Source organism: Pteronotus mesoamericanus, unplaced genomic scaffold (assembly GCF_021234165.1).
Source record: "Pteronotus mesoamericanus isolate MK-2021 breed Mesoamerican mustached bat unplaced genomic scaffold, CSHL_Meso_final contig_52, whole genome shotgun sequence".
NCBI classification, from domain to species: domain Eukaryota; kingdom Metazoa; phylum Chordata; class Mammalia; order Chiroptera; family Mormoopidae; genus Pteronotus; species Pteronotus mesoamericanus.
Window position 1 is genome coordinate 13176109 of NW_026555189.1, and position 25425 is coordinate 13201533.

Here is a 25425-nt window from a genome sequence, read left to right on the forward strand (position 1 = left end):
ACATTTGCAAGTTTTTGTGTAGACATACATTTTCATTTCTCTTGAGTTTATACCTAAAAGTGGGATTGTTGGGCCATATAGTAACTCCATGTTTAACATTTTGAGAAACCTCCGAACTGTTTTCCAGAATAGCTGCACCATTTTACACTCCCACCAGTAGTGTATAAGAGTTCCAATTTCTCCAGTCTTTGTCAATACTTGTTATTGTCTATCGCTTTGATTCAGGCCATCCTAGAGGGTATGGAGTGTTATCTCATTGTGAGTTCTGTATGTTTTCCAGATTGCTAATGATAAATATCTTTACATGTGATATTGGCCATTTATGTATCTTCTTTGGAGAAATGTCTATTTAGATTCTTTACCTACTTTTAAATTTGGGTACTTGTTTTTTTACTTATTGGTTGTACGTGTTCTTTATATAGCCTAAACCATAAGTTCTTCATCATATTTGCGAATATTTTGTTTCATTCTGTGGGTTTTTATTTTCTTGATGGTGTCCTTTGAAACATGAAAGTTTTTAATTTTTAAAATTTATTTTATTTATCATCACCTGAAGACATTTTTTCATTGCTTTTAGAGAAAGAGGAGGGGAGAGAGAAACATCGATGTGAATGAAACAGCAATTGGTTGTCTCCCTTATCCACTCAGACTGGGAACTGTACGCACCTGGACCAGGGATCGAACCTACAACCTAGGCATGTGCCCTGACCAGGAATCAAGCCCGCAACCCTTTGGTTATGGGACAATGCTCCAACCAACTGAGCCACACCAGCCAGGGCAGAAAGTTTTTAATTTTGATGAAGTTTAATTTGTTTCACTTCTGCTTTTGATATCTTATCTAAAAAGCATTGCATAATCCAAGGTCATGAAGAAATTTTTCTTCTTAGGGTTTTATCTTTTTAGCTCTTATATTTAAGGTTATGATCTATTTGGTGTTAACTTTTGTGTATGGTGTGAGGTAGGGGTCCAAAATTCCTTTTTGGCATGTGAATGTCCAGTTGTACCAGCACCATTTTTTTGAAAAGGCTGTTCGTTGAATTGTCTTGGCTCCCTTGTCAATATTCAATTAACCATAAATGTAAGGGTTTATTTTTGAACTCTCAATTCTATTCCACTTATTCATGTCTATTCGTGTACCAGTAACACACCATTTGATTACTGTAGCTTTGTAGTAAGTTTTGAAAGTGGAAAGTGTGAATCCTCAAATTTTGTTCTCCTTTTCAAGATTGTTTTGACTAATCTGGGTCCCTTGTATTTCCCTATAAATTTTAATATCAGCTTGTCAGTTGTTGTTTTTTTTTTTTTTTAAAAAAGACAAATGGAATTTTCTTAGGCATTGTATTCAATCTGTGGATTGCCATCTTAACAATATTAAGTTTTCCAATCCATAAACATGGGATTTTTTTTACATTTATTTGGATCTTTTTAAATTTCTCTCAACAATGTTTTGAAGTTTTCAGAGTACAAGTATTATACTTCTTTTGTTAAAGTTATTCCTATTTTGTTCTTTTACATACTTTTGCAAATGGAATTGTTTTCTTAATTTCACTTTTGGATTGTTCATTGCTAGTATATGAAAATACAGTTGATTTTTTTATATTGATCAACCTCGTTGAACTCATTCTAACAATTTCTTAGTGAATTCCTTAGGCTTTTCTATATGAACAATCATGTAATCTGCAAATTGAAATAGTTTTACTTCTCCCTTTCCAATGTGGATGCTTTTTATTTCTACTTCTTGCATAGCTCTCTTTTTATTCCCCTCTAGGAGGAGCCTGGCATGCCTCATGATTCAGCAGAGGATTTGTTTCATTTCAACGTTGGGGGCTGGCATTTCTCAGTTCCCAGAAGCAAACTCGCTCAGTTCCCAGACTCCCTATTGTGGAAAGAGGCTTCAACTTTGACCTCTTTGGAAAGCCAGAGGCTATTCATTGACAGAGATGGTTCCACATTTAGGCATGTGCACTATTACCTCTACACCTCCAAACTCTCCTTCTCTAGTTGTGCAGAACTGAACTTGCTCTATGAGCAAGCACTAGGTTTGCAGCTGATGCCTTTGCTACAGGTAAGATATTCTTATCTTCTAGGAGTGGTGATCAATAAACATAGGCCTTACATTATTAGCTGTGTTGAATATTGGTTGCTGCGATGGCCCTCTTAATGGGGAAGTGTGATGAGTAAGCTAAAATAATAAACAATACACTGGGAATGCACATTCTGAATAAAGGATTTCATCCTGACTCTGCTTAATCTATATGAGCAGCCTGCCACCATTGACCCAGAATGGAACTTACCACCCCTTGAGAGGGTACCCTTGACTCTTGGAAATTCTATTTTAAGCTTCTTCTGTTTTTACTGTTGAATTTTAAAAGGTGAAAACTTTAGAAATTGTAGGGTTTGCTATATATACTATGAGATTTAAAATCTAGAAGATTTATCATGAATATTACTTCTCATTGTGCCTGTTAGTCCACAAAATTCATTTACAACAAAGGAAAATGTCCTCCAAACTGCAGAATTTTTTCTTTGCCTTCACTTCTCTGTTTTCCAAGACTTCTTGTTTTCTCATTGTAAGCGCTTTAAATGCCTTTACTTACATCCATTAAAGTATCACCAAAGAATATTACTTTCTTTCTTAAATTTTCTCCATACTACAGAAATCATTTCTGTGGCGTAAGTGGTTTATTCTTAGTTTTTTAACAATGACTTTTTTTTCATTCTGGAAGAACTAAATATTATAACTGGGAAGGACCCTTGGCCATGCTCCACATGCTCCATGTCCCACTGTCTGGACAAGGTGTTACTTTATCTCTGCAATCACTGACCCAGCAAGCCACACTGCAGGTCAGTGCATGACCAACTTTGCCTTCCTAAAACCTCTTAGAAGAAAATTGAGGTCCACCATGCATAATCTGGGTCATGTAAGAATGAGAGCATTTATAATGTATGTTTTTATGGATACTTCCTACTAAATAATTAATTGTTTTCTCTTAAAAGTTATTATGCATTTGGAAATCAAAATGCTTACATACTCCAGTGCAGTGGTTGTAACAGTCTTTTCTTTTTTCGAGCTACCCTACTGAATTAAAAAAAGTTTTTTTAATTACCCCAAAAATGGAATACTAGAATTGCTTACAAGTGACTTCAAAGTCACTTAAATGTCCTGGCAAGTCAAGATTGCTGATGAGTCTATCAAAGCACTGTTTTTGTAGGGAAAAAGAGTCACTTGTCCGTTGCTGAAAATAAAAAAAATAAAGGCAATTTTTTTAAAGAACCATTTTAAAGAACATAAGCTTATAATACAAACATTTATCAAACCCTTTAACTTCTCTGCTGTCTTCACTTCCCAAATTGAGACAAAATATAACTGGAAAGTAATGTCAAAATGGGAGGTAACCCCTCAGAGGCCAATGAATTGATTCAATTCCAAAGTTCCAGGTTGTGAGCGGATCAGTAGAAGTATTCAATGAATCATGTGGATTGGCTTTTCTCAAACAGACCATAAAACAGGTGCTTATGTTTTGGGAAGTGGTGTTTTCAAAGAAATAAACATTTAGGTTGGCACAACTTAAGCAGTATTCATTCATTGAAACAGAGTGTAAATACAGCTGGAGAATGAACAGCCTTCTCAAGCAAATCAACAACCTCACACATTTCTATCACTTTATTTACTACTAAGGCCTGTTCAGATACAAAGTCTCTTGCCTAAATGTACAAACACTTTGCTTGGAGAAAATGGAGTTTGCCAGTTCTTAGTCTAAATATTCTTTTGAGGCAGCCCAACTTAATGCGTTCAGCCAGTATTTATTGAGAGCATTCTGGGTACCAGGCATTATTTCTATAAGCTTTAAGAATAAAAGGGGATAATACAATGCAAAAATAATGTGAATGATATAGGTAGTTTTAAGTTTTCTAGTAGGCACATTTTAAAAAATAAAAAAGGTGACATTAATTTTAATAATAGATTTTATTTAATCCAATATATTTAAAATACTATCATTTCAACATGTAATCAAAATATTAAAATTAATATATTTTACATTCTATTTTTGTACTAAGTTTTTAAAATCTGAGGTGTGTTTTACACTTAGAGTGAATCTCTGACAATTCACATTAGCCTCATGTGACCAATGGCTACCACACTGGGTAGCACATAACTAAACTGTTCTAAACTGTTAGTGCTCTTCACTGTATAGTCCTTCAGATTTAGCCTCCAACAATAAAAATGGGACCTCGCTTCCAACTAGCTGAAGTTCCCATGCACTTAACAGGTGGAATATACAACTCAGGATTATTTGTAACATGGTAGGCCTTGTTGGAAAGCCATGTAGAAGGAACCAACAAGAAGAATGAGATGGGAAGCTTCTAGAGGACAAGCATCTGGACTCACGTTGCTGGTGTGCCATCCACCCCCTTCATTTCTCCATATTCGCACCCCTTTCTCTCTCCCAACCCCCACTCACCCACTCACCTGTCCATCCCACCTTCCCCCAGCTTGTAGCTTTGGCCTTCAAAGAGCACATTTGATACCTATTATTGTCTTGATTATAAATATAACATTTATTGTGAATTGAGCAGCAATCATAGGTCCAGCATTAGAGATATAAGAATGAGCCCTATAGCCATCCAATCTGAGGTAGAGGTAAGTGCCATGGAGAATGGAGCAGTGCTTCCTGTGTAACAGTGAAGAGGGAGAGCATTTCTGTATTCTAGGACTTCTTGGGGTTTCAGAACGTGTTTATATGATTTTCTTTAGTGTGTGTAGTTTTTATTTATTCTAGCAATCACTGTCCTTGTAATACTGGAATGTAGTTGATAGAATAAAACATATCTAATCTGTTTGTTTTTTAGTGTACAAATGTATAGTATGTATAGTATGTGGTAAGGAGACAGCAAGTGACTGAGGCTGGGGAAACTGGCAAGGTCAGGGCAGGCATAGCTGACAAGTCAACATTGGAGCAGAACCCTTAGTGAAAAGGGGGCAAGTCATGCAGATGTCTGGGGAAAGAGCTTCCAGACATAAAGAACAGCAAACACAAATGCCTGAGGTTAGAGTGGTTTGGAAGGAGCAGAATCAGAAGCCATTGTCAGGTGTAATGAGAGGCAGTGAGATGCCAAAGGTAGAAGATGAGGTCAGAGGAAGCCAGGAGCCAGATATTGCAGAGTCTTACAGGCCACACTGAAGATACAGAATTTATTCTAAATGTCATAAGTAGCTTTTGGAGGTGTTTGAAGAAAGAAGTAAACTGATCACATTCAAGTTTTAAAAAGATCATTGAACTCTGGCTGGTGTGGCTCAGTGGACTGAACTGGACTACGAAGTAAAGGGTCGCAGGTTCAATTCCCAGTCAGAGGACATGCCTGGGTTGCAGGTCAGGTCCCCAGTAGGGGGCACATGAGAAGCAACCACACATTGATGTTTCTCTCCCTCTTTCTCCCTCCATTCCCCTCTCTCTAAAAATAAAAAAATAAAGATCATTGAACCTTGTATTAAGCAATGGTTTCTCCAGTATAACACTAAAATCACAAGCAACCAAAAAAAAAAAAAAAGATAAATTGGACTTCATCAAAATTAAAAACTTTCATTCTTCAAAGGACACCATCAAAGTGAAAAGGCAACACACAGAATGGAACAAAATATTTACAAATCACGTATCTGTTAAGGGACCTGTATCCAAAATACATAAAGAATTCCTTTAACTAAACAAAAAAAAGGCAACTGAATTTAAAAATGCGCAAAGGATTTGAATAGACATTTCTCCAAAGAAGATATACAAATGGGCAATAAGCACATGAAAAGATGCTCAACATGAAAACTACAATAAGATACCCCTTCATAATCGCTAGATGCCTATCATCAAAAAGGTAATAACGGGTATTGGCAAGGATGTGGAGAAACTGGAACCCTCAAACACTGCTGATAGGAATGTAAATTTGTACAGCCTCTTCGGAAAACAGGTCCTCAGAAAGTCAAACATAAAGTTACTATATTACCTCGCAGTTCCATTCCTATGTATATGTCCAAGAGAAATAAAAACGATGTCCACACAAAAACTTGCAGATGAATTTTCATAGCAGCATTATTCATAATAGCATAAAGTGGAAATAACCATATATTCATCAGCTGATGAATAAAATGTATATCCATACAATGGAATATTGTTTGTCAATAACAAGGAATGAAATATGTAACAAGGACGAATTTTGAAACATTATGCTAGCTCTGGCTGGTGTGCCAAGGCTACATACTATACCAGCTCTGAGCCCTGGCCTGCAAACCAAAGGGTCACCAGTTCAATTCTCAGTGCAGAGCACATGCCTGGGTTGCAGGCCAGGTCCTTGGTAGGGGGCGCATGAGAGGCAGCCATACACTGATGTTTCTCTCCCTCTCTTTCTCCCTCTCTTCCCCTCTCTAAAAATAAATCAATATAATCTTTAAAAAAAGAGAAAGAAACACACTAAAGAAGAAGCCAGACACAAGAATTATACATCTTGTATAATTATACTTATGTAAAATGCACAGAATAGGCAAAGTTATAGGGACAGAAATTAGATTAGTGGTTGTCCAGGGCTGGGGTATAGGATGGGAAGGAATGGGTAGTGACTATACAGGGTTTCTTTTTAGGGTGTTGAATAAGATCATGGTGATGTTTGTACAGCTCTGTGAACATAGTAAAAACCATGGAGCTGTACGGTTTAAATGGGTAAATTTTATCATTTATATAATGTGAAATTCATATTAGACGAGGATTCAGCTGATTACAGCCCATTGACCAAGTCCAGCCCACTACCATTTTTGTGCAATCCATGAGCTAAGAATGTTTCTTACATTTATAGGTGGTTGAAAAAAATCAAAAGAAAAAATATTTTTTGGCACAAAAAAATATATGAAATTCCATTTTCAATGTCATGTAACAAAGTTTTATTGGAACACAACCATGCGAATTTGTTTATATATTGTCTATGGCTGTTCTCAAACTCTAATGTGGAAGGGTTGCAACAGAGATCATATTCTCAAAGTCTAAAATATACACTGTTGGGCTTTTTAGAGAAAAAATGTACCAACTCCTGGCCTTGACTTTAATGGGGCAAAAGAGGGAGCAGGAGGATCAGTTAGGAGGCGCCTGCAGCATCCAGGTGAAAGATGGCGGTGGTTTGACCTAAGTGGTCGTAGTGGAGTTAGCAGTGTTCAAATTCTGGCTGTGTCATGGTGATAGAATTGGCAGGGTTTGCTGATGAATTGGAGGTAGGGTGAGAGAGAATGGATAATTCCTTAGTTTGTATCCTGAGAAACCAAGTAAATAGTAGATTCTGGGGATTGTACAAGTTTAGGAGGGGAAATTGGGAGTTAGGATTTGAATGTGTTAAGTTTGAGAGGCATGAAATAGGTGTTTACTAAACATCCAAGTGGTGACAGTGAAGAGGCAGCTGGATGTATAGGTCTGGAATACATGGTAGCAGTTGGTCTAGAAACATAAATTTCAGAGTTATCAAAGCTGGTATGTAAATCTATAGCCTGGATACTTCGGAATGTCATATCTTGTTCACAGAGGTCATACCAAGTAGTCGTTACAAGGTCTATACATTAACATCACAATGCTTCCTAGAACTTTCTGGGTAATTCGGGAAGGCCCCTTTGTCTAAATATAAACTGCTCCAAGACTCTCACATGCTATCAGCTTGGTTGGGAGTCACAGTTCATACTGTAGAGTGTGAAATTTCCCTTCAGGGTCACTCACAAGGGCTCAAGGTTCATGACAGACTATCAATTCCTTTTTATTTGCCCCCTTGAAGTCCACTGAGGACTTAGTATGTTGACAGTACATGCTCATGCTACTTGTGTTTCCTTTTCACTGCCTCCCAGTGACTTCTAATTGGAAACTTATATTGCTCCACCTGTGAGCATTCTACCAGCGAGCCACCTAAATACGCCTGCATTCCTTGTGCTCAAGGGAGCCAGGGAGTTTTATGTTGATCACACAAATGATGCTTTTTAAGAAAACAGATGAATGAGTGTCTTACATTTCCTATTACTCACCATGTGAAGACAGATTACCACTGTGATCTTGGGAAGGAAGATAACAAACAGCAGATATCCATTCCAACAGTGTAACTTGCCTGTGGATATGGGTAAGTGGGCAACTCAGGTGTAAATGCCTTGACATGGCATCAGGGCTTCTCCCAGGATGGCCCATCTGCTAATCCTGGCTCATATATCAAGGCATAGACACACCTACGAGCACACATGGGCATGTGTGTGCACACACACCCTGAAGCTAAGCCATGTCCCTTAGCACCCCAAATGTTCTCTCCTGTTACCTCTTCCCAGAATTCTTCCCCTTTACGACTTAACCTAAATGTGGCCCATGGGAAGCCTAGCCTGACGTTATCAGGCAGATATTTTGTTTGTCTGCTCTCATAACGGAGTTAATTCCTCTTATATTAGTGCTAATTCTGTTGGAATCGTGTGCATTCATGTCTTTCTCCCTCACTAGCCTGTATGCTTTTCATGCCTGCATTCCTAGCATCTCTTGCAGGACCCAGCCTGTAACACGTGTTAATAAACATGTGCTGAGGGCACATTAAATGATGTACCCAAGATGACCTGTGAAGGCTGACTCTACTTCTGCAGGGTGAGGGAACGAGCTGGCAGTGGAGGGGCAGGTCTGAGATGGTGACCGCTGTATCGTATTTGGCTTATTTTGCTGATAGCGCTGTTCTGCACATCCTTGTGTTCTCCCAGCCTTGCTTCCTCTGTGATTCAGAGTGGTGTTGGCCCTCCCTGCCTTTACAAGTCAGTTGGAGGTCTGCAAGCTCCCCTAAGCTCCTTCACTATCACTTTCCTTCCAACAGCCCACATCAAAGCATAAGGCATCTCTGAGCTGCTGCTGCTTTGGAAAACCTCTGTTAAGTCCCAAAGCTCTGCAAGCAGTGCACTTGTCAACCATCTTTTGGCACCCATACACACATACATACACACCTGGCCCAGTACCATCAGTTTTATGTTGCTTCTGATTGACATTTTTCACTGCTGTCTATGCCAAATACAACATTATCCTTGTGCTATCAATTAGCCATCTGAATTCAAGTCTCTATTCCCCTAAAGAAATCCTCCTCCTAATTACTTTCTGGGTCATAACATATGAAGAATAAAAATCCTAGAAGTAATATGCAGGCCTGGCTGGTGTGGCTCAGTGGATTTAGTGCTGGCCTGCAAACTGAAAGGTTGCTGGTTCAATTCCCTGTGAGGGCACATGCCTGGGTTGCAGGCCAGGTCCCCAGTTGGGGGTCTGTGAGAGGCAACCCACTGATGTTTCTCTCCCTCTCTTTCTCCCTCCATTCCCCTCTCTCTAAAAATAAATAAATAAGGTGTTTAAGAAAAAAGAAGTGGAATCGAAGTCCATAGAAGACCAATTGCACACTCTGTGGCAAAGGCAAAGGACAGCTGAAAGCCTAGCTCTCTGAAGTGCCCTCCCTTCCTGCCACAGAAATGCATTGAGATCCCACAGGCACTGTTGTGGGTACTGCAAATATAGCAGAGAACAAACAGGAAGGGTCTCATGGTATTGGAGGTTATATCTATTAGGGGAGATAAATAGGTGTTACTGAGGACAATAAAACAAGGTGAGGAGTTGGAGAATGCTTTCTGGGGATTCTTACGGCACCCAAGCGGGTTCCCGTGAGTAGAAGGCCTTGGATTTCTAGAAGCAGAACAAGGATTGACTGAGAGAGTTTAGAAAATAACCTAGCTGAGACTCCTGGGCCAGTGCATGCAGCATGATTTGAATAACTGGCAGGAATTGTGATTTGTGGATTTGTTTTCTTGTATTTTTTGTTTTTTAAGATTTGTCCAGCACACTTTCTTGGGGGGAATGGTACTGCTCACACTTTACATTAGTAGAAGTAGCAAGAAAGGGAGATTTCATTTCTGCAAAATAGATCTCTCAAGCTAATTGGACCGTCATTGCCAACCCACCCCGAAGGATACGTGTGGGGACCAAGCAGCACCTCCAGGTAGAGCATCCAGGCCCATCCTCAAACAGGCTGTTCTCCCAAGCAGAGATTTTCCTTCCCCAATCTTTCCCCTCCCTGATGGCCAATTTAAAGCTGTTCAAGGGCACCATTGTTTCTTCCACTGAAATAGAATTGCAGGATTTGAATCTGCAGGTGACGTAAATGGCAGGTTCAAGTTCCTGTGATGCGGTCAGCTTGGAATGGTATGTTGTCTCTTGAAGGCTCTCCCTAATTTCACTCTCTTTTTCTTGCAGCTTCATCCAACATTTGTCAGTCCAACACCAATCAGACCCAAGCTGAGCCCTTTCTTCCTGTCAGGCTCTCTCCCTCTCCTCCATTGTCCTTGTCCCTCTCCCCCTAGATCTCCTCCCTGGACTACAGGTCCCATGTTAGAATCACTGTCTTTACTGCCCTCTGAACTCCCTGGGCTTTTCCCATTGTACTCCTGTGCTGGCTTTCCTATGGTTTTGGATACTCGGCATCTTTCTCAGGTTTTACAGTGCAGTCTCTTTCTCTAACAGTAACTTTTGGGCTTCCCCATGTCTCACTTTGTTTTGCCTTACAGAGAACTCGCCCCTCCAGCCCTCCATCTTTGTGCATTCTTTCATTTAACACAGCAGTCTGTGCTCCTTACTACTCACTAGCATCTCAACTAGAAGTTGGGGGTGCATCCACACAGTCCTTCTACAATAGCCTCAGTAAAGGTGGAGGACAGGCCTGACGCCAAGCCGGGGGCCCAGACAGAGATGTTTGTGGGTCTGTGGGAACAAAGGAGGGGGTGGCCCACTCTGACTGGAGTAGGCTCCACTCTTTTCAGGCAGAGAAGGGAGAAGAGAAGTATTCTGGGCAGAGGGAACAACATACATAAAGTTGAGGGGGCATCATGGAACAAGGAATGTCTGGAGTTTTGTGGAATTTAGTGTCACTGATGATGGGATGGGGTCAAAACAATGGCGGGAGATGAATGTGGACAGGTGGTTTGGGTTCTGACCACTAAGAAAAAGGAAATTAACATTTACATTATTTGCTTTAACTCCTACAACACTGCCCAGATTTTACTATCTCCATTTCGCATGTGAGGAGGCTGAGGCTTGGAGAGGTGAAGTGACAAGTGGGAGGCAGCTGTTAAGGGCAGCGGTTAAGAGCCTGGGCCCTAGAATCCTGGTCCCACTCCCAGCATCTCCACTCACGTGGGGCACTGAGTACTCTTTCTCTTCCTGGGCCTTGTTTCCCATTTGCTAAATGGGACTGAAAATATTGGAGCCTACTTTGTGGGTTGGGGGAACTTTAGGAGGATTCAATTTATTTGATTGGTTGGTTTTAGAGAAAGAAAGAAAAAGGGCAGGGCAGAAGAAGTGAGGGGGGAGAGATTTGTCATTCCACTTATTTATGCATTCACTGGTTGCTTCTCGTGTGTGCCCTGCCCAGGGATCAAACCTGCAACCTTGGCTTATTGTGATGATGCTCTAACCAACTGAACTACCCAGCCAGGGCAAGAGGATTCAGTTTGAAAGTGACTGGGCAACAAATGTTAGCTATTAAGGGACAGAGTAAACCCTCATACCCCAGTCCTACCACAAGTCCATAAGCCACCCAAAGCAGGGAAAACTCACTCTGGTCCTCTCCTTTCACACACCTCAAGCAGTTACGGGGGTGCAGTTTATAGCTACAGCCACGAGAGAGCTCTTCTCAAACCTCAAGATTCCCATGAGCAGATTCACAAGAGCTTCACCTGGGTAGCTAGGAATTAGAAGCAGGTTCTTTTATTAGTTTCATACTGAATCTGAGGGGTTCTGTCCATTACGAGGCTTTTAGAGACAAAAATGTGGTCATGTGGTGCCTTTACAGGTTGACTTTTCCAGCTATAACCAAAAATTTCTTAGGAAAGTTCTATTTTCTTCTAAGCTAGGGACAGAAGAAATAGGTTTGATGCTATAATAAGCTGCCCTTAGGGCAGGACTCTTGTGGGAAAACTGGTCCCTGAGGGGGAGCGGTATGAGGACACCCAGCCCACCTTCTGCCCTGGGCGTCAGCCCTGCCTAGGTGGGGTGCTCCACTCCAGCCTCAGCCCAATCCCTGGTCACCTGCTCTTTGAAATGGAGAAGCTCTGCACTAGGAAGACTGGTTGGGCAAGTCACAAATCCTTTGACCACAAAAGCCTCATCAGCAAAATGGGAGTGCAAACACCACATCTGTCTGGCAGAGCTGTTAGGGTAAATAAGCAAATGAGTGAAAGCGCTTTGGAAAATGTACCCTGTGCCACCTCCACTTCCTCCTTAACCACATTCCATGGTTAGGGTGAGCGCAAACAACAAGCAGAGCCAAACACTTGTAACAGGTCCAAAAGGGTAATTGAATTCTTGAGAGGCAATGATAACTGAAAATCTCATTTTTAATCATTAACTGTAAATTACCCCAAGATTGTATAAGATAAATCTCTATTAACCTACATAAACTATAACCCAAAAATATTGTTTAAAAAATCAGAAGAGAAATTATCATTGAAATTTTGAATATCATCTTACAGACCTAAATCTTTATATTTTTGTGTGATTAATTTTATTTCAAAACACTTCACCAAAGTAAGCCACATATTATTTTTCCTGTTTTTTTACCCTAGAATTGGTAGATAGTTACTTGGTTTAGAATTTTCAAAGCAGCAATCTTCTTTACCTAACAGACTCTAGATAATCTGAAGGAAGGGAAGCACCATCTACGTGTGCGGCCTGCAGACATACCTGTTGCCGAGAGAGCATCTCTGAACTACTGGCGAACATGGAAGTGCATCAGCAAACCCTCAGAATTTCCTATAAAAAGCCCCGCCTTCACAGGTACAATCACAGACCCTGTGTAGAATGACCCTGCCTGAAGCCACCAGTTCCCTTCTCCTCATCCTAACAGAAGTGGCTTCCATCCAGAGCGTACCCTGATTTCTGAACTAGTTCTGGATGACTTCTCTACCTCACCATCACCTCCTTGATCTTCTCCCCTGCCACGTGCCCTCTCCATGGCTGCTTACACACTGGCGCTGAACATCCTCCTCAGCATTCATTCTTCCGCATATCGGTTTCACTTGGGCAGCGCTGGGCTGCATTCCACACTTCCTAGTAGTCAGGGAACTTCACCGTCCTTTCAAGTCACTCTACCACACAAGAGATGTCCCCAAATGATCACTGATGGGTGCCTTGCAGTATGTATATATTGGCTGGAGACACCAAGCAACACTTCACGATTATGGACGGGTTTTGGACTTCCAGGAGAGTCAAAAGGATCTATTTTACCCCGGTCATAATGGTTGATCAATTAGAAAGAACCAACTAATTAACTAATGTGAATTTAATGACTTTGGATACAAAAGCCAAAATTTCATATGTCCCACTGCCCTTCACTGTAGAAAAAATAGATTTCCATGCCCTGCTCCCCACCACACTCCTGCCAACCCTTAGCATTACCTCTGCAGAGAATGGGGGCACCTGGCAGGGACCATCTCCAGGGTGGATCTTTCCAGCTTCCTCTGGGGCCCCTGGACCAAGGAGAGCCCTGGCGGCCTCTGAGAGCCCTGGTCCCTAGGAGGTGGTGACACCCCTCTGCACATTCTCTTCCAGGTCTACATGATAAGGCACCTTTGGGGCTCATGGACACACCACTGTTAGACACGGAGGAGGAAGTACACTACTGCTTCCTGCCCCTAGACCTAGTGGCCAAGCACCCGAGCCTGGTGACTGAAGACAACCTGCTGTGGCTGGCTGAGACTGTGGCCCTGATCGAGTGCGAGTGCAGCGAGTTCCGGTTCATTGGTGACTGCGCTGTGGGAGGGCGGTAATGTAGGGGTGGGGGTGGGAGAAGGGGTGGGCTGATAGGACCCATCCACCCCGCCCCACCCACACTCTGTGGAGGCCCAGCTTGTTGCTTAGAGCCTCAGGAGCTTCCCTGGGCAGAGGTGGTGGGAGCATGACAGCCTTCCTGGAGGCAGGCAGAACCCCAGCTTTAGACTCCCGCTCGCCTCAGGGCTATCTTACCCCTTGTCCATTTGGGGAAGGCCTGCTTGTGAGCGAGCACTGGCAACTGCCTGAGGTAGTGTCAGGGACCACAAGAGCTGGTGTGAAGGGCAAGGCCCTGAGCTGGCCTCCAAGGTCAGCCATTCTTCTTGTTCTGCCCTTAGGTATCCAAGTGGGCTCTAGGCCACACTTTCTCTCACCATAAAATGAGAAAATAGGGGTGTTTCAAAGGATGGTTCTTTCCTGCTCTCACTTCCACTAAACTCAGAATAAAAGGGAATGAGCTTCCCCGGAATCATTGTAGAATTGTCCACTTGAGTTTAGTGGCCTATGGAGGGATGAGGTCTTCAACCCTGGACAGAAGAGAGCCTCCCTCTCCCTACTGCCCCAGGACAAGCTCTGGTGGGGGTGTGGACTGAACAACCTCTTTGATTCTAAGACGTTCCTGCCGCCTAAATGAATAGGGCAGGAAACACCCTAGTTGTACTAGGGTCCCAAATGCCTGGAACCCCCAGCCATTCATATTCATAGTCACCTGGAAAGTTGTCGTGACGTGCTTCTGAATCTCCAGGTTGATTCACACAGGACATTAGTGTTGGCTCCATCTCTGCCTCCCACACTGCAACCCAGGCAGGGACAAACTGCAAGTGCCACCTGCCAACTCAGCCTCAGCTGGGCCCTTCCTCTCTAAGCAGTAAGACAACTCCCTCTTTTGGAATGACCTGCTCTTGGGTCAAGACTCACAGGGTAAGTCTCGGCGCCACTGGGCTCACCAGGAGGTCCTGTTTTGGGAGCCTCAGGCCAGGCCACAGGAGACCACACCCATGGACTCAAATACAGGAAAACAAAGTAATTCGTGGGTCTTTCACCTTGAAAACCACAGACTTAAATCTAACTAATCTGACCAGGTATGTTTAGAAATTGTTTCAGAACAAGGAGAGCCTAGGATAAGTTGCAACACCAAAACCCTGTCAAAACCTGGACTTTCAGTTAAATTAGAAATAACCTTATTAACTCATTTTGTTTTCCTTTGCTTTTCAAGTGAATTTTCTTCGCTCACAGAAGATTTTACTACCGGATAATTTCTCCAACATAGATGTGTTAGAAGCAGAAGTGGAAATTCTAGAAATCCCTGCGCTTACTGAAGCTGTAAGGCTATACCGGATGAACATGGGTAGGTCAGCGGGGGCACCTTGCCCTCCCCTTGATATTCTGGGGTCATCAGGCTTGAGCTGGAACAGCCAAGAACAGACATCTCCCCTCCCATGACTACTTTGGGCTTTGGGTGGTTGTGAGAGAGCAGGTGTTTGGGCTGTCTTAGAATACAAGAAGAGGAATTTCGATCTGAAGTCCTGTGTGGCCTGTCTGTTCAGCCTCCTCACTGAGGGTGGGTGGCTTACAGCCAACAGGGGCTATAGGTAGACCAGTTCAGCCCAGCTAGGAAAACGAGGCCAGAATGTCCTAGGGAGGGAGGCTGGGCCTGATGGCATACTTTCCAAGGGCAGGGCAGTCTTGCTCTGCTTGTGGAAGGAGTGAACCATGGGGAATTTGCAGCACCCACCTGCCATTCTTGTCCTTTGTCTTCCAGGCACAGCGGGCGGGGGGGGGGGGCAGCGTGGGAAATGTTTGAGCAAATTTTTCACTAGTGCTTCCATGTTCCCACCCACCCACACATTCCCACGTCCCCTATTTCGAAACCCCTGGCTGCTGTGTCTGTTTCTGCCTGCTCGTGACACTTCCTGACCTTGGTCTCATTCAGGCCTTCATGTTCCCGGCCCTACCTCATTCCTGCTTGCTCTTCCCCTCGTTTTTTATTTGCTTTTCATCATCCTGTTTTGCAATTCCTGCATATCCATGGAAGCTACTGTGCATGTTGAAGGAGTTTGCTACTTCAGTGTGACCTCAGCTGGCATTCTGAGAATGTACAGAACTGAGAATGTATAGCGCATGTGAAGTGTGTCCTGCACACCACTAGGCATTGATCCCATGGGAAGAGGCCTCTCCCTGTTTCCAGGCCCAGCTCTCGCAACCCCCTCCCCAGCAAATGGAGTCCTGTCCTATTTGGGGGCAATGGCACCCTGCAGCAGGTCTCAGGAGTCCGTCTCAGGCTCTAACAATCCACTTAAGGGGATATGACTTCAAATCCATCCACTAAGAGGTTTTGTTCCTCAGAGAACATGGGTCCCTGAGAGCTGTGCCTGCCCCCCAGGGGCCGTGTGAAGATGGAAGGCAGCGCGCCTGCAGATAGGCTCTGACAGCCGTGCAGCAGCCCCCGCACAGGTGTGGGTTTTGCCGTTTATAGAGCACCACACCGAAGGGAAATGGCCCCAGTAGCCCTAGAGATGGACAGAGCTGCTCTCAAATCCCAGTGCTGCCCCCGCCTTGCTTTGCAGTTTGGGACAAGGTGCTTAATTAGTCTCTCAGGACAGTTTCTCATCTGTGATGTGAGGATAGCACTGGCCCTCTTGTAGGGCTGCTCTTGGGATCGGAGAAAACCCATGAAAATCACCCAGCAGCTCGCCCATCAGCCCGCTGTTGCCGCTGTGCACTGTGCTCTGCGCCCACTGCAGGAGAACAAGCTCCTTCCCGTGAGCCAGCCATCCAAATGCGCAACCTGAAAGACACACCACATAGTGTGTCTTTGGGGGAAATTCTGCCCAGGAGTGACATATCCTGTGGATCCGGGAAGCTGCAGTGCTAACTATTTACGTAATTAGAGCAGAGCCTGGAACTACGGGAGATTCCTGCAGGGGCTGGGCCAGATGGCTGCTGCACTGAAAATTCTGAACTCCAAATGTTAGTGATACAGCAGACCTTTTTCTCCTCCCACCTTACCTCCCAACAAACAGCTTTGCCCTCTAAACCTGACTCAGAATATGAAAAATTATACTGATTCTGAGAAGATCCAGATTTGAGCTGTGCAAGGCAATAAGCTCCCTCTAAGTCTCCTCAGTGCTAATTCAAAGCAGCAGTATGAATGTGACCCAAAGATTTCAGTACCGGTATGACTGAGACCCGGCTAGGAGTCACCAGTTTCTCCCGGCACAGGTGGCTGTTCCCGGACCTCCTGTCCTCCCCCGAGCCCCGGGAAGGGGGGTCACGCAGCAAGCCTGGAGTCTGTGAAGCCACTGTACATGATGGCCCTGGGTGTGCTGGTCAAGTACCCAGACTCTGCGCTGGGACAGCTGCGCATCGAGAGCACGCTGGACGGAAGTAGACTGTACATCACGGGGAATGGGGTTCTCTTCCAGCATGTCAAGTAAGGCCCTTCTAGGAGAACAGCTTGGTCCCGCTCATGGTGGGCTTCATGTTTCTCTAGGAACTAACCTGGGGCCCTGCCCGCCAGCCAGAGGGAAGTAGTGTCCTTGGAGGCAAACCCATCATTTTAGCCACTCCCACCACCACCACTGCAGCCCGGCCTCAGAGGAGAGGGCTGGTCCAGGGTGCAAGGGTTCCCAAGGTCTAGAGCCTCCAGATCTCTGTTCTCTGCAAACCATTGCTCTGGTTCTAACCCTGTGCTAGGTCGGAGGTGACCAAGCCACAGTCAACCCTTAGGATGCTAAGCATTACTGTCCCCCAACCATGCATATCCTCCTACAAGGGTCCTCCCCATCCCTTAGGGGACTCACTGGACGCACAGAGAGGCCAGAGCTATGGATGAGTCCACCAGAAGTAAAGCAAGGCAAGCTTCACAAAGGATATGATACCTGGCCTTTGTCTTGAGGGACAAGCTCAGAATGCCCCAGAAGAGGTGATGCCTGGCCCTTGCTTTGAGGGATGAGCTCAGAATGTCTCCATTAGTGCAGGGGCAGGGATTCCAATCCTGTATTAGAGAAAGGGAAACTGAGGTTCGGAGTGGAACAACCCTAATATTGTTGTTGTGGGCCTTTGTGGCCCACCCCTAACGTCACAGAGGGCAAAGACAAGTGCCTTTGGAGGCAGGGGATTGGTGTTCAAACTCTCTTGGGCACAAAGATATTAGTAACCTACCAAGACCATGGTGTGTCACCACATAGTGACAGATGTCTTGGGCAGATACTTACAGAGGCAGGAAATAAATGGCTGGGCCCTGGCCTGGCTTTTCAACCTGAGACAGGGCCTGGAGGCTTGCAATTAGTCAGTTTAGAGGGTTTTGCTGAAATAGGTCACGCTCAGCTCCAAAAGGGTGAGCCTGTGTGTTCAAGCTTACTATCCTAGAAGATGCCACCAGATTTCAAATGATGTTAGTGACAACAGGTTTGAAGCGGTCCTAGGGCAACACATTCTAGACATGGAGTTGACAGGCTGGACTCCCTTGGGTACAGTGCTGAGGCTCTCTGTGACAGGCCTTTCCTCTGGGCAGGAACTGGCTAGGGACTTGCCGGCTGCCCCTGACTGAGACCGTTTCTGAGGTGTATGAGCTGTGTGCCTTCCTGGACAAGAAGGACATCACCTATGAGCCAATGAAAGTGGCTCTGAAGACTTATCTGGAGCCGAAGACCCTGGCACCCATGGATGTACTCAGTAAATCCAGAAGCTTCTTGTTTTGAATTTAGTATCAGGGATGGGTCTGGAGGATCAGAGGGGAAAGATAAGGCTGGCCAGGGCCAGGGAGACTTTCATGTTAAGTGACCCCACCTTACCCCAAGCCCACAAGTAGCCTCAAACATTACAGACTGACCCATTGTGGGGCTGCACAGTTCCCAAAGCATGCCAGCCCCAGCTCTGGGTGCTGACATACTGTATTCCTTTGCTCCTCACTGCCAGGCTCAGGGATGTAACTTGCTCAGATTACATAGTTAGATCATGATTGAGCTGGAGTTGAAAATCTGAGTCCAAAGGCAGTTTTGTTTTCACCATCTACCTATAACCTCCTATTAAGAAACAGTTTTTCAGGTCAAGTTTATGCTGTACTACTGTCATTCTGCAACATTCAACATTTATTGAGCACCTACCATATACAAGGACAAAAGTAGACACTAGGTATACAGAAGTAAGCAAAACAAATCCAGTCCTTATCTTCATAGAGCTCACAGTCTAATTATATAACTTGTACCTCTTACCTAATTATAATCTAATTCTGTACTCTTCACTCATTACAAAACTCATCACAACAGCTCTGGATGGTATGGCTCAGTGGATTGAGTGCCAGCCTGCAAACCAAAAGGTCGCCAGTTCAATTCTGAGAGGCCACATGCCTGGGTTGCAGGCCAGGTCCCCAGTTTGGGGTGCACACGAGAGACAACCATTCACTGATGTTTCTCTCCTGCTCTGTCTCCCTCCCTTCCCTTCTCTCTAGAAATAAATAAATAAAATCTTTTTAAAAAAAAACCAAAAACTACTCATTATAACAAAGCCTAAGTCTTGTTGTCCCCGGAAGTCACATTTTTCAGACATGTTTAGAGGCTTATTCTCTACAGAAGTGATGGTGAATCGACTGTCAGAGTGCGCTAGCTCTATGACATTCACCACACCATAAGCACAAACATAACGAGGGACTCCTTGCTCCAGTCTAAGTAGCTGCACGAAAAGATACATACCCAGCATTCACCAGCCAGAAACCTAAGGCAGTTGGCAATAGCCAGGAACATCAGTCCAGCTTCCTTCAGAGAGGTGGGTCAGCAGTGCCCTTGGGGTGGGGATTCCAAAGGGCTTACACTCCCCCCTCCCAGAATCACCAGCTGGCCCTCCACGCTACCATTCCAAACCCACCTCACCACCCAGGGGAGGCCTGAGCAGCAGAGAAGGCTGCTGTCAGAGATTTCAGCTCCCTCTCAGAGTAGACAACACAGTATGACTGAAGAAGATATTGACTCAATATGCAATACACTGTTGGTCAAAATTTCCATTCTGGCCCATGTGATGTGTTTCTTCTCATTGGTTTCCTTAGATGAGGAGTGGATGGCAGAAATTACTGTGTATTCCCCTCAACAGATCATCAAGGTTTATGTTGGAAGCCACTGGTATGCAACCACCCTGCAGACCCTGCTGAAGGTACAGCCAGCCCCAGGCTGTCCCACTCTCCCTATGGTTTCTGTAGCTGAGCTGCTTTGGAACCTGTCACCTGACCCTCACGCAGCCTCCATCACCTGCTTAGAACAAGGACCTTCTCCCTGCTCTTACCATAAAACAGCAGGCTGGGAAGGCCGGCAGGAGTTTGGGTGGGAAGGAGGCCAGTCTGGGGGGCCTGGATTGAGAAGGAGGTAGGGTGGGGTTCCAAATGCCTCGAGTGGTCTAGGGACCAGCAAAACTTGAAGAAGAGATGATATGCTTCTCCCTAGATACTCTGCTCCCCAATATGGCTCCCTGTGGCCAAAACATCCCAAAGCCTCTGCTCTAGAATAGTCAGGAAAATGAAGCAAGAGAAGACCAATCTGACCCTTACTAAAGACCTAGCCCTTTAACTAACAGACTAGCAGTCTGGTGTCCAATCCCTTGCAGTATCCAGAACTGCTGTCCAACCCTCAAAGAGCGTACTGGATTACATATGGACAGACTCTGCTGATCCACGGAGATGGCCAAATGTTCCGACATGTTCTCAACTTCCTGAGACTTGGAAAACTGTTTCTGCCATCTGAATTTAAGTAAGTGAAGGAAGGAAATTGCATGATGAAACCCCGTCCTTTGTAACAAAGGGAACTTGAGTTTGCAGCCTTCAGGGCAGAGGTTATCGTACTTCCAACATGTGAACTGCTGCTGAAGGCAGCAGCTCTGGAGGCCTATGCCTCCACCCATCCTCTCACCCAGCCGCTCGGCCCAACATCTTGTCATTCGCAGGGAATGGCCCCTCTTCTGCCAGGAGGTGGAGGAATACCACATCCCGTCCCTCTCAGAAGCCCTTGTCCAATGTGAGGCGTACAAGTAAGGGGACTCTGCCACAGAAGCCACGTTCTGGAGTTTGTTCCTTTACATTCCTCTGGGGAAACCTGTTTTAAGTCCCACCTCCCAGTCAGACCTATTCATTCCCCTTACGGTTAAGGGGGTAGGGCTGGCCTAGGCTGGGCAGTGACCTAAGTAAAACCCTGTAAAAGCCCCTCTCCCCCACTGTCGAGAGTTCACTCTCAGCCAGACTGCCTGGGCGATCGATGGGCTAGTACAAGTTTCTGCTCACTAACGAATCCTTTCTGGAGTCTGCAGGTCATGGACTCAGGAGAAAGAATCTGAAAATGAAGAAGCTTTTCCCATTAGAAAGCTGAATGTGGTGACAGAAGGGCCAGAGTCCATGGCGGAGTTCAGTAGAGATGCCAAAGAGGTAAGGCCCAGCCTTCTTTGGTTTGGTGTTGTCCTCAAGGGACACTCCCACAAAGCTCAGGGCAGGCTTTGCTACTGAGGGACGGAGCAGAGTCGGGCAGGGCCTACATGGGCTCCTAGCACAGAAACTGGCTTCTGAACCTGGGAGGAGGCACAGGAAGTGTTGGCTGCTGTGGCCTGGGATGTTGATAACATGTCCCTTTGGGGTGTAAGAGGCCTCGGCTAACACCACCCCCACTCAGACTGCAAAGCTCAGAGGGATGACCATATGGGGGATGGGATCATTCTGGGTGAGCAAGTCTCAGCGGCTGGCTTATTAGATTTGGGGAGGCTCCAATGTGGAAGCACAACATGCCCAGAGCTGCTGTGCCTTCCCTCCCCAGACTGCAGCCTGCACACCTGTGGACTTCCAGGACGGCAATGACAGGACTCCATGGAACAAGGCCAGGGGGACCCTGGCCAGGTCCAGCCAAATGGAGGAGGCTGAGCAGTACCCCCAGACCATCCAGATGTCCCTGTGCCGAGGTGCCAAGCGAGCAGGCCACCCCAGCACATACTCCCACTGTTCCAGCCTATGTGCCAACCCCAGACACTGGGGTGCCTGCCCTGAAAGTCCCCCCAAGAAGAAGTCCGCCACAGTCAACCTTACACAGAAATGTGAAACCAAAGATCCTCCTGTCACACCGATGCAAAAACTCATCTCCTTGGTGAGGGAATGGGACATGGTCAATTGCAAACAACGGGAATTCCAGCCGCTGCCGGCTCCCCGGAGCAGCTCCTTGGAGGACACCCTGCAGCTCCCCTTGGGAAGTGACGCTGCCTCCCAGCCCAACACCTCAGCTTCCTGGAAAGGCCATTCCACTGTCTCAGAGAAGGACCCAGGTCTGCAGGCAGGGGCTGGAGCCGGAGCCAAAGACAAAGGACCAGAGCCAGTGTTTAAGCCATACTTCCCCATGAAAAGAGCTGTCACTCTGAAGGACTGGGGCAAGCAGAGGTCAAGGGAGAGAGGTGAGTACTGTCCCGTCCTTGACCTAAGTCTCATTTCCAACAGGCAAAGCAAACATTGACCAAGGCCACAGAGTGAGTGAGTGACAAAGGGGCACTAGAACCCTGCACTCACCCATGCCAGCTGTGCCAAGCAGCAGACACACATATATAACCAACACAATGGCATGGCTTGAGGGGCTGAGAAACCACAGAAAGCATATGGGAAGTGGGTGCTTATGGTATAATGGAGCACAAAGGAGGCGGGGAGGCTGCAGAGTCAGCAGAAGAAGGAAGGGGAAGCATTGGTGCTTGTGGAACCAAGTCATCTGTCTAGCTGGAGGCCAGGCTTCAGAGGAGAAGGGATGGGAGATAAGATTGAAGTCAAAGTCATTAGAGCAGGTCTTCGGGCCCAAGTTCAGGACCTGGCACTTTGTTCTGATCCTAACAGGAGTGGGTAGCTACTACAGTATTTTAAACGAAGGAGCAAGCACGTAGGTGTGCATTCAGAACGCTGCATCCAGAAGCATAGGAAATGCAGCAGCAGGAGGGGAAGTGTTAGTGTCATTCTGGATGAATCTGGCTAGATAGGATGAGGGAGGACAGGAGTAAGGATTCGGGCCCAGGGGTCAGGTTTCTGGCTTGGGTGACTGCAAGGAGGTGGATGGTTACGGAGGTGGGATGGACACGGAGCTGAAGGGAGAGGTGTGCTGTGTCTGGTGGAGCGGTGCAGAGCAGACCAGGGAGGTGTGCTGACTGCCACTCTTCCCTCTGCTCCGTCAAAGTCCTTCCTACTGTACATATTCTGTCGCCTTCCCTTTTAGTGGCTTGAGCCCTACTTGGAGGGGCCTTCTTGAGCCTTGACTGTAAGCCCCAAGTTGGTCTGTCAAGCATACTTTTCAGAGTGGACATACATCAAATCTCACCCAAAAAGCTCACTCTATAATTTTACAACGATTTCCAGTCCCTGGTTGGATTATTATCAGCCTTATTTGGTATCAGTCTTAGTTAAACAGAGAAATTTGGAGAATTTCTTGGAGTTCTGAAATTCAGGATTTGGCTTGCAATGATTCCAGGGCGATGAAGAGAGGAGAGCCAAGACAGGTCCTGCCAACCCAGGTGCCACTTCTGAAAGCGGGAGACAGCAGCTGCGGGAAGGTTGGGGTCCTGTCCCCAGAGGTCCGCTCCCTGCTTGAGCTCTGAGATGGCTTAAAAACCCTTTCCCCACATTGTTTTTACAGAAAGCCCTGCTCTTGAGCAGCCTCTGCCTGAAGCCAGTGACCTAGAGAGTGCAGGGGTCATCCTCAAAGTGAGCCACCCCCCCGTGGTGGGCAGTGATGGCTCCTGTATGTTCTTTGAGGACAGCATCGTCTACACCACACAGATAGACATCCTGAGGCGCACACTGCCCACCACCAGCCCCCTGCCCCGAGGTGAGGATCTGGAGCCAGGCCTGCGCTTCCTTGTGGGGATGCCCTGGCCCCACTGGGGTCCTTCAGGGGGACAGTCTCCCTCATGAGCCCTTACCGCAGGCTGCCTCTACAGCCCTGGGTGTGGACAGATGGGGCCACATCCACTCTCTCCTCCACAGAGGTGACTTTCCTGAGTTTCTCTCTGTCCTGGGAAGAGATGTTTTATGCACAGAAATGTCACCGCTTCCTGACTGACATCATCCTGGATTCCATCAGACAAAAGGACCCCAAAGCCATCACAGCCAAGGTGGTCTCCCTAGCCAACCGGCTGTGGGTACGTGCCAGGCCCTGGGCCATGTTCCTACTCTTCCTGTCCCCTTGCCCTACAACAAGCAGTGCAAGGCAAGAAGCAAGCCAGGAAGGGGAAGCGGGGGGAGGGTTGGTCAGGGGCAGAAGGGTGGCAAGAACAGGAACAGGAAGATAGAGCAGTGTCATCTGGACCGAGCCTTTGCCGAGGCAGTACAGAGTGACAGTGACCACTCGTCCCTGCAGCTACTGCCGGCCCAGGGAAGCCCTGCGCTGCAGCCCACTCTGAGGGGCTGAGAGCAAATGTGTCAGGCACCTGCCCCCAGCCCTGCCTGACAGTGGGCTCTTCTGGCAGGCCTTGCACATCAGCCCTAAGCAGTTTGTGGTGGATTTGCTGGCCATCGCTGGCTTCAAGGATGACCGGCATACCCAGGAACGCCTGCACAGCTGGGTGGAGGTGAGCGCCACCTGCACCCCACTGGGAATGGTGACTCTGCAGATACCTCAGATGGCACGGCAGGCAGCTAAACCTCAGGTCCCTGGGTCTGGGAGAGGGCAGGGGGAAGAGTGTCTGAAATTAACCAGTCCAGACTGGCCCAAAAGTAGTATTGAGGCTGCTTCTTTTTGTGGTTTTCCTCCAATAATAACAAATTTTGCCTTCATCACTAACAACACTGGCCACGCTCAGGGAAGCACATCACACAAGCCCAAGGTTTTGGGATGCTGAAATCAGAGAAACTGTTGAGAGTCAGACCTTTCCAACAGGTGATACCAACTTCACCTACTTAATCAACCATGATGTCACCACTTTTGAACATTCCTTTCATATTTAAGCTGCTTTAAATCATTTTTACAAAGAAAAAGAAATGTTGGTAAGGACAAAAGAATGACCAGGACCCAGGGTTTTTCTTTTTTGATTCTTTAACATAATTTTAGGGTTCAAAGTTTATGTTAAACATGTAGGTGAAAAAGAATTAGTTAATTTCTTATTAATCTGGTAGTTTTATAATCAAGTACATCATTATAACATCTTTACCATAAACATACTAGTGCTAAATTATTAGGCCCCTGGCCTGACTGGAAAGGTGAAATCAACATCTACAGCTAGAAAGTGGAAAAACAGTGGCAGGAAACATACATGTCCGATCCTTTGGGCATCTGCTCAGTTCCCTGGAAGCCACTCTTAGCCACAGCCCGTAAGATACCCTTGCGTAGAACTGAGCCCAAAGTATCAGTCTCCCAACAACTGGCCTTATCCTGTCCCTGCGCCTGCCCAGCCGGGAGAACCCTGCCCACACAGAGTAGATGACCGGCCTGGAAATCAGGGATAAGACTGGCTTTTCCTTCCAGCTGACACTGCCTTTCGCCAAGAAATATGGCTCCTGCGTTGACCTGCTCATCCAGAGGGGCCTGTCTAAGTCTGTCTCTTACTCTGTTCTCGGCAAGTACTTACAAGACGGTTAGGGTGATCAGAGATGCTG

General features: G+C 46.0%; 1 protein-coding gene across 1 annotated transcript; it reads left to right on the forward strand.

Annotated features, from left to right (window-relative positions):
- The first annotated feature begins 240 nt into the window (after positions 1–240).
- Positions 241–25408, forward strand: KCTD19 (potassium channel tetramerization domain containing 19). Its single transcript, XM_054579104.1, has 16 exons — positions 241–258; positions 1769–2065; positions 12695–12845; positions 13620–13811; positions 15055–15186; positions 17061–17271; positions 18355–18515; positions 19882–19985; positions 20433–20575; positions 20769–20852; positions 21129–21243; positions 21626–22250; positions 23468–23659; positions 23818–23972; positions 24300–24401; positions 25295–25408. Exons 1-16 carry the CDS (start codon positions 241–243, stop codon positions 25406–25408), a joined length of 2796 nt encoding a protein of 931 aa, XP_054435079.1.
- The last annotated feature ends 17 nt before the right edge of the window (positions 25409–25425 follow it).

Excerpts from the sequence above, each read along its gene's own strand:
- KCTD19 (XM_054579104.1), top strand. Across the intron at positions 17,272-18,354 it reads GTTCTCTTCCAGCATGTCAA|GAACTGGCTAGGGACTTGCC; the intron begins GTAAGGCCCTTC and ends TCCTCTGGGCAG. Across the intron at positions 20,853-21,128 it reads GTCCAATGTGAGGCGTACAA|GTCATGGACTCAGGAGAAAG; the intron begins GTAAGGGGACTC and ends TGGAGTCTGCAG.